Source organism: Panthera tigris, chromosome B3 (assembly GCF_018350195.1).
Source record: "Panthera tigris isolate Pti1 chromosome B3, P.tigris_Pti1_mat1.1, whole genome shotgun sequence".
NCBI classification, from domain to species: domain Eukaryota; kingdom Metazoa; phylum Chordata; class Mammalia; order Carnivora; family Felidae; genus Panthera; species Panthera tigris.
In genome coordinates this window covers 120,001,053-120,014,423 of record NC_056665.1, presented here as the reverse complement: position 1 = coordinate 120,014,423, position 13,371 = coordinate 120,001,053, and the positions used below count along the sequence as shown (strand labels likewise).

The window sequence follows — 13,371 nt, the reverse complement described above, 5'->3', positions numbered from 1 at the left end:
GGCCAGAACCAACTGAATTTTAAATACTTATTGTTTAAGATTTTTTTCTTCTGTTTGATTTTTTCTAATCGCCAAATTGATAGCAATACACTCTAGGAGGCATATTCTTTGACGAGAAACTGGAGGAAACTTATGAATTAACTGTGACTTTCATTTGGAAGCAAGTTACAAATTCGACCTCTCCCAGTTTTCCCTTAATTCAACGGCAAGCATATGTTTTCCTTCTTTAAAGAAAAATTAGATTTAGGCTTCAAGGGGTTTCAACAAGAAACCAGGTTTATCCTCACTAATCCTTAAATGTGAAACTAACAACTAGATACAGGATGTTTCTTTCTATGTTTCCATTGTTGACATTTTGTTTTCTCAAGAGGCAGAGCACAAAGGGGATGTATGTAAGGTCTCAAACCAGGGGGGTATGTGCTTAGGTTTAAGAGTTTTTGTTGTGGTTGCGGTCTTCGGTTGGGCAAGGCCATCCCAGCCCTTCCTCCAAGACCCTTCTCTTCTCCACCAAAGTGAAGAGCCACAGGTATTTTGAGTGCTTTCAGTTCTGTGGCAAACTGGAAGCAGTTCTGCTCAGTCCCATACGGCATAGCGTTACAGGCTCCAAGTATATCAAGACCAAACATAACCACTTATTTGACTCTATCATGACAGGAGTCTTGAAATCTCCTTTATACTTTGGTGTCTCTCACACAGCCAAGCAAGAACACTATTATTATCAGTTCAAATGATATACCTGTAGTTATAAAAAAAAGTAAATCTCAAATTTAGTTTGTAAAAAGTTGCCACAGAAGAGTGTTTCAACAGAAACATTTTTTATGTTACTATTCAAGCTGAGCCACCAAAAATGGCTATATAAAATACCATGCTTAGCCCGTGCATGGTCACACATGGTGCACATGGAAAGAATTTCTCAACTTTTAAAAATCAGTTACCGTGTTCTTCCTGTCAATAAGCTTCTTCTTGGGTTTCCCCTACAGAAGTAGAAAGGACAACTGGGTTAGAGGACTGTTCAGATATTCTCTCCTGAGTTCACATGCACACACACACACTCCTGAGATAATACAGAATTATGCCAGGGAAGTCATCTTTGGGGAGAAGCAGAGAAATATATTGATAAAAGAAAAGAGTCCCATAAGCATGGGGGAAGATCAATTAAAAAACCACAGGGAAAGGACAGATGACTTCTAGGGAAGAATCGTAACAATGACTTGTATTTGTGTATTTAGTCAGCAATCAAATCACACTTCTTCTTCACCACCACCATGTGAAGAAGGTTATTATCAACCCCGTTTATAAAAAGAAGGAGGATATGATCGTTTTGCGACATGCCCAAGGTTGAAGCTTAGTGGGTTCAGATTTGAACCCAGGAGTTAGGTCTCAGACGCCCATGCTCTTTATACTTTCACTGAACTGTATTTAGTAAAGGAAACCAATCTCAGTTTTCATGGGGTTTAAAAAAGATGCTCAGAAGAAATATTTTTCACAATTAAAAAAAAAATCCCTTTAAAAAAAGAGCTGCTCTCCATTGTCTCTGAACTAGAGTTTGGCCTCTCACCGCAAGAAGTGAATGCCATTTATGTTTAAATTAGCTTTTGTTTTTCCTTTAAAACATTCTTTCCACATTCAATTTCCTTTCATTTAACACATACTCTATCTCTTTCTTAATTTCTTCATTTTTATTTGTATTCATTTGTGAATGTGTTTATTTAGCTCAGTACAATTTTATCACTACATAGATTCACGTACACGTCACCGCCGAGATACTGCACAATTTCATGACCAAAAGGATCCCCTGTGTCATCCTTTTATAACCACACAGCTTTTACCTACCTAACCCCTGGTTTCCTTTAATCTGTTCTACATTTAAAAATTTTATCATTTTGAAAATTTTATATAAATGAGAACCTGTGGGGTTGGTTTATAAAAAAGAGACACATGCAATCTAGGTCAAGATTTTCTAGTTAGAGAAAACCAAGTAAAAGTAAGTCTTCACCAGAATGTTTTGCCTTTGCCGTCCCATGTCTTCTATTCATGCCAACGTCCTAACATTGTCATCTTACCATCAGAAAGCCTCAAGATGACTCTTTCATCCGATAATGCTTTGTCTCGGTAATATGCAATCATGGTTTCGCATTACAATCACCTCAGCAGCTTTTAGGAAGTACCAATGCTTCAGTCTGGGGCTGGGGCCAGGGCATAAACATGATTTACAAAATCCACGGGTGTTACTAATATGCAGCCAGGGTTAAAATTACCCTCATACTAGAAGACAGTAGGTAAGATACTGTTTGCCAAGGCAGGGAGGTAGGTGGGGGGTGAGTGGGAGAGGGCAAGAAAAAGGAAGACAAAATTAACCTAAAAGAAATGATGAGGGAATTAGTTTGAAAGGAATTCGGACACGAATACAACAGGATTTTTGAGAGAAAAAAACATCAATTCAAATCGAAGAGAAGAGACTTACCGGAGATGTGAGGGCTTGCAACAAATGCAATTTCATTTTTTCGGTCCATGTTTGTGTGTGTGTGCCTACCATGTGGTACGCTCTAGATATGGACAAAGATGAACATAACAAAGTACTACTCTTAAAAGCCCACTTGTAAAGTAGGCAGGCTAGTAAGTAAACAAGCAATACTAATACGAGGAGTGAACCTGAATCACACCAAGGGACTGGCAGGGCCGACAGAACCTCCTCCTAGTCTGGGTAAGAGGATGAAGGACACAGCTAGAAGAATTCAGAGACGAACTGAAGGCCGTGCCAAGGGGTGGCGAGTATGTAAGAAGGAGGAGGCATGAAAGAGGAAGCTGATACAGAGATACTGGCCATGGCTGGATATGGAAAAGTAGAGACGAGGCTAAAAGGGTAGGCAAGAGTAGATCATGAGGTCTTTCTTTGCTAAACACGGGCATTCATGTTTTTATTTTATTTCTTATTAATGTTTATTTTTGAGAGAGAGACAGAGAGACCACGCTCACGAGTGGGGGAGGGGCGGGGGACAGAGTTTTCCAAAGCAGGTTCTGCGCTGACAGCAGAGAGCCTGATGCAGAGCCTGAACTCACAAAACATGAGATCATGACCTGAACTGAGGTTGGACGCTTAACTGACTGAGCCACCCAGGTACCCTGAAATTCATATTTCTAGAATGCTTTGTAAACAGGTGTTGTTTCTGGGACTCCAAGAAAGAATTCAGGGAGTATACCAACTTAGATGAAGAAAAAATTAATCCTCCCTCCAACTGAAATTTAGCATTTCCTTCATATACATGTTGGAAACCGTCTACAACAATGTTAGTATGAGTTTGTTACCAAAAGAAAATAATACATCCTTTTTTTCATATTAGAGATATTACAGGTATCTCAAAATCTTGCCAACATGTAGCACACTTTTGAAATTCTGGCGGTTATTAGACCCACTGGTAGCCTTCTTATTGGATTGTTAATAAAGAAACACATATATTAATACATCTCAAATCTTTTTATTGTTCTACTCCCCCTAGGAGAATGCTTCCTAATTTGGCTGGAGGTTCTCAGATTGCCCTTTCCTTCTCCCTCATGGGAATGCCAAGGTTGGAAAGACTGAGCCTCAAGCATAGAGTCTATGTCAGTTGAGACAGATATAATCTGTGAGGAAACTCATGCAAACTTCCCATCCTCAGCAAAAGGTCCACTACTTATCAAAACAACTGGACAATCAAAGATCACCAAATATATGAGGAAATATAATAATACAAACCAGAAAGAATGAGATGAACCAACAGAACTAATCTAGAAGAATTAAATATAATGCAAAAAACAGAAAGGAACTTTCAACAAACTAATCAAAATAGTCAAAGAGATGTGAAAAAAGATTTGTGATCTTGTGATTTATAGTAAGAAATATACATTTGGTCTTCATCCCCATTTCTAGCACAGAGCTCCTAAATCCCCTGGAACTTCTTAAGCGATGAGCATGGTAAAGGTCTTTGGTCATGCCAGTGAGGTGACTTTGGGAATGCCCTGGATCCCCGTCAGGATGGGGGCTGGTCACCAGAAGAACCAACCATGTGATCAAAGAACTGGAACTTTCAGCCCCACGCCTCTGACCAACATGGAGGGGAGAGGGCCAGCAGAGGGAGTTCAATCACCAACAACCGATGATTTAATCAATCATGCCTCTGTAATGATGCCTCCCTCGAAACTCAAAAGGAGAGGTGTGAGGCTGGTGAACACGTGATCTGGGGAGGGCATGGAAGTCCTGCTCCCTTTCCCCATACCCTGCCCTGTGCCTCTCTTCCATCTGGCTATTCCTGAGTTATATTCTTTTAAAATAAACCAACGATCTAGTAAGTGAAATGTTTCTTGGAGTCTTGTGGGCCACTCTAGCAAATTAATCAAACCCGAGGAAGAAGAGAGTCGTGGGAACCTCTGGTTTATAGCCAGTCAGTCAGAAGTACAGGTGACAACCTGGACTTGCAACTGGTGTCTGAATTGAAGTCCAAGGAGAGGGACGTTGGAACCTCCGATATGTAGCTGCTCAGTCAGAAGCAAAGGTGACAGCCTGGCTTTGAGACTGGCATCCAAAGTAGGGCAAAGGCGGAGGAGGTGGCGAATGACAGTCTTGTAGGACTGAACCCTTAAACTGTGGAATCCGATGCTAAGCTCCAGGTAGACAGTGTCAGAATTGAGTTGAGTTCTCAGATGCCAACAGGGGGCAACTGCTTGGTGCTATGGGGGAACCTGTCGGCCACACTGGAATTGGTACCTGAAGCATTTTAATATTACATCCATGAACTTTAAAAACTCTTCAGAAACCAAAAATAGTTCTTGGATATTAAAATTGTACTTGCCAAAATCAAAAAGGTAAACTGAACAACCTCTCCTGTGCTGGTACTGAATAATTAAATAGATAAGGCTGCAGATCAATTTAAAATTTTAGAAGAAAAAGTTCAAGAAACCTCCCAGAATTTAACTAAAAAAAACGAGATAAAAAAAGAGAAAAAGTAAAAAAACAAACAAAAAACAAAACATGGAACATACAGCAAAAGATCTCAAATTCATCTAAAAGAAGTTCCACAAGGAGAGAAAAGAGAGGATGACAGTTGGAAAACTTAAATCTTCAGTCTGAAACAACCCACCCACTGCAAAACCAAAATAATGAAAAGTAACACACCAGAACATATCTTGGTAAAATATCTGAACTCTAAAGATAAAGGAGCCTTGTAAAAGTTTCCAGGGTGGTGGGGGAGGAGAGAAAAAACCAGGTTATATATAGAGAGGACTGAGATTCTGTCTTCTAAGTAAATCTGAAAGTCTCTTTCATTAGAAGCTATACAGTATAATTACTTTATCAGTGGTAATAACTACAAATTTACAGAGAGAAATGACAAATCCCATATATTTCCTGATAACAGATCATGAAATTGTAGGAAATGGCTAAAATCTGGGGATCTATTTTAAGAATCCTGCAAAAAAGCACACATAACCTTGAAAATAATATACATTTCTCTAAATAACTAAGGTTCTTTATTTTGAGAGTCAGTTACTGAACTTTACTGTAATACAATTATGTCTTACGGGCAACAAAAGTTATGTGGAGCTAAGTAGTCCCTGATTGCTGTGCTACTTGAATTCCAATGTCTGCTTTCCATCATTTCCCCCTATTTCCCCTTGTATTGAGGTTATCAGTTGTCATTTTTTACAACTCTTAGTGTATTTATTTTTTGAATTACCACCCCTCTCTACCTTTCCTAATCTGATCATTCTAATCTCTTCTAGTCTAGAAAAAGAGATGATCATGCCTTGTTAAAATTGTGTCTAACGTTAAAAAGGGACTGAGTAAAGGCCTTCCTCTAAGAAGAATAAAGTCTAGGGCATCTGTTAAGATTGTTTAAAGATCGTTACAGTTTAATTTGTGGCTTCTGGAAACAGTACAACATACTGAGAGTTAATGAATTCTGGAACAAGGTTTTATGTTGTGTTTTCTGCAAGGCCTTTTCTATCAGAGATTTTACAAAAGACTTTTATAAAGCCTCTTTTCTTCTTTTGTGTGTATTTTATCATCAAATGATCTAGTGATGGTTTCAGATTAGCAAATTTACAAGATTAACAAATCCCTACCTGTCCGGGAAGAGACGTGTTGCCAGCATATAGTTCATGGAAGTCTTGTGTTCGAGGTAGGACCTGAAAGACAAAGAAAGAAACTGGCTATTTCTTAGGTTTGGCTGAACGGACAGAATATGGAAATAAAGCCATGAATCAAGCACAGAAGTGACAGGGTACTTATACAGTGTTTCTAAAGTAATATACTGTTCTCTAAAATGACAAAGTAAGAGAAAGTTGCTCAAATTAAAATTATAAAATATCAGAGTTGCAGCAGATAAAATAAAATGAAAAGAATAAATGGCGGAGTTAATTTAGAATGTAAAAAGAAAGAAATGGCAGGATTTCTTGGATTAATAAAAAGTGACACACTAAAATCAGAAAATAAAACTGTAAGGTAAAAACGAAACCACTGGGGTGCCTGTGGCTCAGTGGGTTGTGCCCAGCTCTTGATTTGGGCCCAGGTCATGACCCCAGGGTCATGGGATGGAGCCCACTTGAGATTCTGTCTCCATCCCTGTGCCCACCCTCCTGCCCCAGCTCATGAGCACATGTGCATTCTTTCTCTAAAATCATTTTTTTTTTAATGTTAAGAGAAGAATGCTTAAAAAAAAAAAAAAAACCACGACTAAAATTCGTATATAACTAAGAGAGAGGTCAAAAGAAGCCAGGAATGGGAGATGCATAAAGGGCGTGAAAATGTAGACAGATGGTTTCAACCATGTTATTTCTCAAGAGCTTTCAATGGCTCCTTGATGGCTACTGCAGGAGGCATACACTCTCTTCCAAGCTTTCCAAAGTTGGATAATCTATACCACCAATTCCTTCACACGTTGTCCAGAAAGTTCCTCTCAACAGTGATCATGCCATATAGCCAGACCGAGGCCCCTCACAATCCTCTCACACCACCCCTCGTATTGATCCTTTTGCCTTGGTCTGGATACCTCCTCACACTCCATCCACTTACCATAATCTACCCTTCAAGAAGCAGCTCAAGTCTTCCCTGCTGCAAGAAGCCTTCCCTGATAACGACTGCTCCAAGTCTACAGAAGCGCCCTTGTCTGAGCTACCTTGCCCTTTACTGTATGCTCGACAGACCTGCCATACACTGTCTCACCGAGGAAAATTTTTCTTCTCCGAAAGCAGCATGTGGTAGCAGGAAAAAAGTTAAGATCCAGATTCAGAATACCTGAATCAGGTCCCCCTGTGTGATCATGGATGAGTCACATTACTTTACTAATCCTTACTTTCTGTATCATTAAAATGGGGATAACAATGATGTCCATGAAGTACATTATAATTATGAAGTACTATACAAATGAGCTATTTTTATTATATGCATAAATAATGTCTCCATAGTCACGCTGGTAACTCTCAAAGGGCAGGGGTTCCATCTAATATTGGTTTTATACTCCAAAGCACCAAACCACCAAACGCAGTGCTAGACACTTGGCTGATACCCAATAAATATATATATGTATATATAGGCATATATATATATATAGGCACATATATATAGGTATATATATATAAAGGCATATTTGTGACATCTTCCCCACTCTAAATGAAGGCAGCGCAATTAGTTTAATATTCTTGGCCTTGCTCTGCTTTTCTCAGAGGCCCCAGGAGAGGTAGAGTGACTTACCAGATTGGTAATTTAGAAAGAACAAACAGAAATGCTTCATCGAGCAGCTCCCTTTTTTCTCTTGGGGGACAATCTCCCATTAGGAGGTATGTATCTTCTGCTGGTCTGATGGGGTCAGGTGCTCCCCACACACAGCCCAGTCTAACTTTGCCCAGAAATGGGCATGTACATCTGTCCAAACTGGAAATTCAACAAAAAGTGTGCCTGCCTGCAGATAGATATAATCAAGTCTCCCAATCTAGACTTTATCAGTAAAATAGGAGATATTTTGGCCTCCTCTCTCCTTAGTCTTTGTCTTATTTCTCCATTGGTTCAGAACCAAACCAGTAAAGAAAGGTATCATTACTGGACTCCATAAGAGACCCCAACATTACCTGTAACTGATTCCTTCAAATTTTCCTAAAGGCACTTAAATTAAGGTCCTACTTCTTAAAATACTCAAGAGTGTAGATTTCCACTTTCATTAGTTAAAAGGTATGTTTTCTAGGAACTGCAAACATTTTAATTCTTCAAAAACATAACAAAAGAAAACACAAACAATATCTTTCTGTTGCATTCCTAGGTCTCTATAAGGTATAATTACATCGATAGAATATTTTGTAAGATGAAAGGAAGATTTCTCTATGAACAGCTGGGTTTTCAAGACAAAACAAAACAAACACAAAATGGGTACCTTCTTTTATTCCTCTAAGTTCTAGCTCTATACTTAGAACCACTAATATCCCAACTAGATCAAAAGCCACTCACCAAAGAAAAAGAAATGTGTTACCTATAAATAAGTACAAAGATTCTCAACCTTATTGTAATCAGAGAATAATCATCACAAGGGATTTTTGAGTCTTTGGGTAAATACAAATCTGCTCAGACATAGGGTGAAAGTCCACAGGGCTGGGCAAAGAGGAAGGGGCAGGGTAAAGAACATTAAAAAGAAAGCATAAGCTGAATACTTTGCAGAATTCACCCAGGGCTATAAATTGATTGGTTCCCAGAATGGATAAATCTCACTGAACATGGGCTCATTTAACAGATAACTCCAAAGAGTCTTTAGTAGTAAAACTTTCCTAGACCTAAACAAAAGCTATCCTAAACAAACCATAAAAAATTTTTACATGATCTAAGTAATGTTGAATCACTACATCACACATCTGAAACTAACATAACACTATATGTTAATTATACTGAAACTTAAAAAAAAAAAAAGTTTTTAAATGAGCCTGAAAAAGATTAAGCTAGACTACAAGTAACTTAACTGTTGGACTCCCCCCTGCCAAAAAAAACCAAAAACAACTTTCAACAGCATTCAAAGAAGGCAACAAAACCAACCCACTCAACTATACATTTATAATGTCCAGCATCCAATTTTTAAAAATCACTGTGCATGTGAAGAAAAAGGAAAAATGTAACCCATAAGAGGAAAATCAGTCGGTAGAAATAAACTCAGAAATGATAGAGATAACAGGATAACAATTTAAAAATAGCTACTATACATATTATAATATATGCACAAGAATCTAAAAAAATCATGAAAATAATGGAAAAAACCAAAAAGTTCTAAAGATGAAAAATAAAGTATCGGAAATGAACATTTCACTGGATGGAATGAATAGAAGATGTGACACCGCAGACAAAAAGATGAATGAATTTAGAAAGAGAAATAGAAAACCATCCAAAATAAAGAAAAAGTCTAAAAAAATGAACAGAGCCAGACTTGTAGTATAATATCAGCCAATTTTAACATGTAGCCAGAGTTCCAAAAGGAGAAAGGAGAGGAAGGAAATAGAAAAAAAAAAAATTTTTTTAATGGCCAAAAGCTTTCCATTTATGATGAAAACTATAAGCCCACGGACCAAGAAGTTCAACAAATCCCAAGTAGAAGAAACATGAAGAAAATGACACAAGGCATATATCATAATCAAACTGCTAAAAATCAGCCAGAAAGAAATAATCTTAAACGCAGGCTGAGGGAAAAAAAGACATGTTATGCACAGAAAAACAAAAATAATAATTACTGTATGCCTCTTATCAGAAAAATGCAAGCCAAAGATAATGGAGCAACATTTAAAAAAATATATTTTTAGTGTTTATTTATTTTTGTGAGAGAGAGGGCGACCAAGCAGGGGAGGGGCAAAGAGAGGGAGACAGAGGATCCAAAGTGGGCTCTGGGCTAACAACAGAGAGCCCAATGTGGGGCTCGACCTCACGAACCGCGAGATCATGACCTAAGACGAAGTCAGGCACTTAACCAACTGAACCACCCTTGTGCCCAATGGAACAACCATTTTTAAAGAGCTAGGAAAAAAGGACTTATATCCAGAATGCATAAAGAACTCTCACAGCTCAACTATGAGAAAATAACCTCATTTAAAAATGGGCAATCATTGGGGCACCTGGGTGGCTCAGTCGGTTTAGCGGCCGACTTCGGGTCAGGTCATGATCTCGCGGTCCATGAGTTCGAGCCCCGCACCAGGCTCTGTGCTGACCGCTCAGAGCCTGGAGCCTGTTTCGGATTCTGTGTCTCCCTCTCTCTCTGACCCTCCCCCGTTCATGCTCGCTCTCTCTCTCTGTCTCAAAAATAAATAAACGTTAAAAAAAAAAATTAAAAAAAATAAATAAAAATGGGCAATCATTAAGGAAGTGCAAATAAAACCATAATGAGATAGCACTACACACCTCTTAAGGAGATAAATTAAATTGACCGTACCAATTGTTGGTGACAATGTGGAGGAACTGGAACTCTCATACACTTATTATGGGATTGTAAAATGGTGCAACCACTTTAGAAAACTGTATGGCAGTTTCTTACAACATGATCCAGTCATTTCATAAGTAGAATTTACCCAAAAGAAATGAAAGCATGCATATATTTGTAATAACCAAAACCTTGAAACCAAAATGTCCAACAGATGAAAGGATAAACAAATTCTGGCATATGCCTATAATATTACTCAACAATAGAAAGGAATTAAACCAATGATAGATGATACAACGTGTATGAATATAAAAATAATTCTGCCAAATAGAAAAAAAAGACCCAACAAATAAGAAAACAACCTGTAGAATTCTATTATATGAAATTCCAGGGAATGCAGATTAATCTTTAGTAACAGAAAGCAAATCATAGCTCCCTGGGGACAGGGATGGGCAGGGAAAGAAAGGGAGGAGCAAGAGAGAAGAACTACAAAGAGGCACAAGGAAACTTCTAGCTAGAGGTTATGTATTTGTTCATTAGGTTGCCTATGTGCAGGTTCCACAAATATATACATATATTAAAACTTACCAAACTGTACACTTTAAATATATTTATAACTCAATAAAGTTGTTTAAAAAATAACATTTACAATACCATTCAAAAACATGAAACACCAAGTCATAAATTTTAAAAAATATGTGCAAGGCCTTTACATTGAAAACTAGAAAATATTGCTAAGAGAAATAAAAGAAAACCTAAATATGTACTTGTGATCATCACCAGGTGATATATGGAACTACATGATGTATGGAATGGTTGACTCACTATATTGTACACCTGAAACCAATATAATGTTGTATGTTGACTGGAATTAAAATAAAAACAAGAAGAGGGGCTCCTGGGTGGCTCAGTCAGTTAAGTGTCTAACTTTGGCTCAGGTTGTGATCTCACAGTTTGTGAGTTTGAGCCCCTTGTCAGGCTCTGTGCTGACAGCTCAGACCCTGGAGTCTGCTTCAGATTCAGTGTCTCCCTTTCTCCTTGCCACTCTCCCATTTGTGCTCTGTCTCTCTCAAAAATAAATATACATTAAAAAAAAAAAACAAGAAGAAGAAAAGGAGGAGGAAGGAAGGGAGGAAGAGGGGGAGGGAGGGAGGAAGGAGGAGGAGAGGGGAAGGGGAGAAGGAGGAGGGGGAGAGGGGGAGGGGAGAAGGAGGAGGGTGGGAGAGGGGGAGGGGAGAAGGAGGAGGTGGGAGAGAGGGAGGGGAGAAGGAGGAGGGTGGGAGATGGGGAGGAGGGAGGAGGAGGAGGAGAACAACTAAATAAATGGAGAGATATATCACGTTCATGGATTAGAAAATTCAATATTGTTAAAATGTTCACTCTCAAAATTTATATGCTCAATGCAATGCCAAATCAAAAGCCAGCAGGCTTCTGTGTAGAAATTGACAAAGAAATTTTAAAATGTCTTGAGAAATACAGACGACACAAAATAGTCAAAATACTTAAAAAAGAACAACAAAGTTGGAAGACACACTATCAAATTTTAAGACTTAGTATAAAGCTATGGTAATCGAGACAAACACATTAATCAGTGAAACTGAATAAAGTCCAGAAACAGACCCCCACATATATTTGAATTAATTTTCAGAAAAGATGCCAATGGAATTCAGTGGGGCAATTTCAACAAATGGTGCTGGAACAAATGTACATCATATGAAAAGAAATGAACCCCAACCCTTACCTCACATCATACACAAAAATTAAATCAATACATATCATAGACCTAAATATAAAAGCTAAAATTGTAAAGCTTCTAGAAGAAAGCATAAGAGAATAAGCTTTGTGAAAATTGGGGTTGCCAAAGATTTCTTAGACAGGAAACACAAAATTTATAAATCTTCTAAAAATGTTGTCAATGGGACTTCATTGAAATTTAAAATTTCTGTTCTTTAAAGCCACTGTTAAGGAAATGAAAAAGCTACTCACACACTTGGAGAACATATTCACAATATAAATATCTCGAGAAAGGACTTGTATCAGCAGTCCTTTATAGCACAGTAACAACAACAACAAAATCCTAAATTTAAAATAGAAAAAAAAAGACACACAAATAGCCAATAGCACATGAATGCTCAGGATCACTATTCATCAGAGAAAAGCAAAGTAAAACCACAGAGATATACTACACACCCACTATAATACCTCAAATTAAAAACCCTGACAATACCAAGTGTTGACAAAGATGAACAGCAACCAGAACTCTCATACACTGGTACTATACCTTACGCCCTATCATATGACTCACCTATTCTACTCCTCGGTATTAACCTAAGAGAAATGAAATCACATATTCACATACTACATAAGTGTTCATAACAGCTTTCTTCACAACAGTTCCAAACTGGACACAACGCCAATGTTCTACAACAGGTGAATGGATAAATACACTATGGTATATTCATACAATAAATTAGTAGGTAACAATAAGGAACGAACTACTACTTCACACAACATGGATAATTCTCAAAAACGTCATGCCAAACAAAGACTCCAGACACAGGAGTATATATATTGTATGATTCTACTTATAGAAGATTCTAGAAAAATGATAATGACATAAAGCAGATCGGTAGACATCTGTGGCTCAGGATAATGAGGGCAAATAACTGTAAAGGGGAATGAAGGGACTTCTGAAGGTTACAGAAACATTCTACATCTTGATTGTGGTGATGGCAGTGGTTAAATTGGTGTTAATATTTGTCAAGACTTATCATCAAACCATACACTTAAAATAAATCCATTTTGATGTATGTTAGCTAGATCTAAATGATGATTAAAAATAATATATTGTTTAGGCACAATATAGATGATAAAACAGTTTTTTTTCAAACCAAGGTAATGATGACTATAAAATTTTTTTACAAGTATGTAACCCTGGGTTAGGGGGCTATTAGGAAGG

The 13,371-nt window shown here is 37.8% G+C and overlaps 1 protein-coding gene across 14 annotated transcripts in view; it reads right to left on the bottom strand.

The window, feature by feature from the left end:
* TTLL5 (tubulin tyrosine ligase like 5) overlaps nucleotides 1-13,371 on the bottom strand; it is a 285,253-nt gene that overhangs the window by 189,454 nt on the left and 82,428 nt on the right. For 11 of the 14 annotated variants that reach the window (XR_006218999.1, XM_042990159.1, XM_042990167.1 and 8 more), the window contains 2 exons: nucleotides 6,097-6,159; nucleotides 936-974 (listed from right to left, as the gene is read on the bottom strand). Coding sequence is in view for 13 of the 14 variants with exons in the window: in XM_042990159.1 (XP_042846093.1) it covers nucleotides 936-974; nucleotides 6,097-6,159 (102 nt within the window). In the remaining variant the exon portion in view is untranslated. The remainder of the gene's footprint in view (nucleotides 1-935; nucleotides 975-6,096; nucleotides 6,160-13,371) is intronic. The other 3 variants (XM_042990162.1, XM_042990166.1, XM_042990168.1) reach the window with 1 other exon arrangement.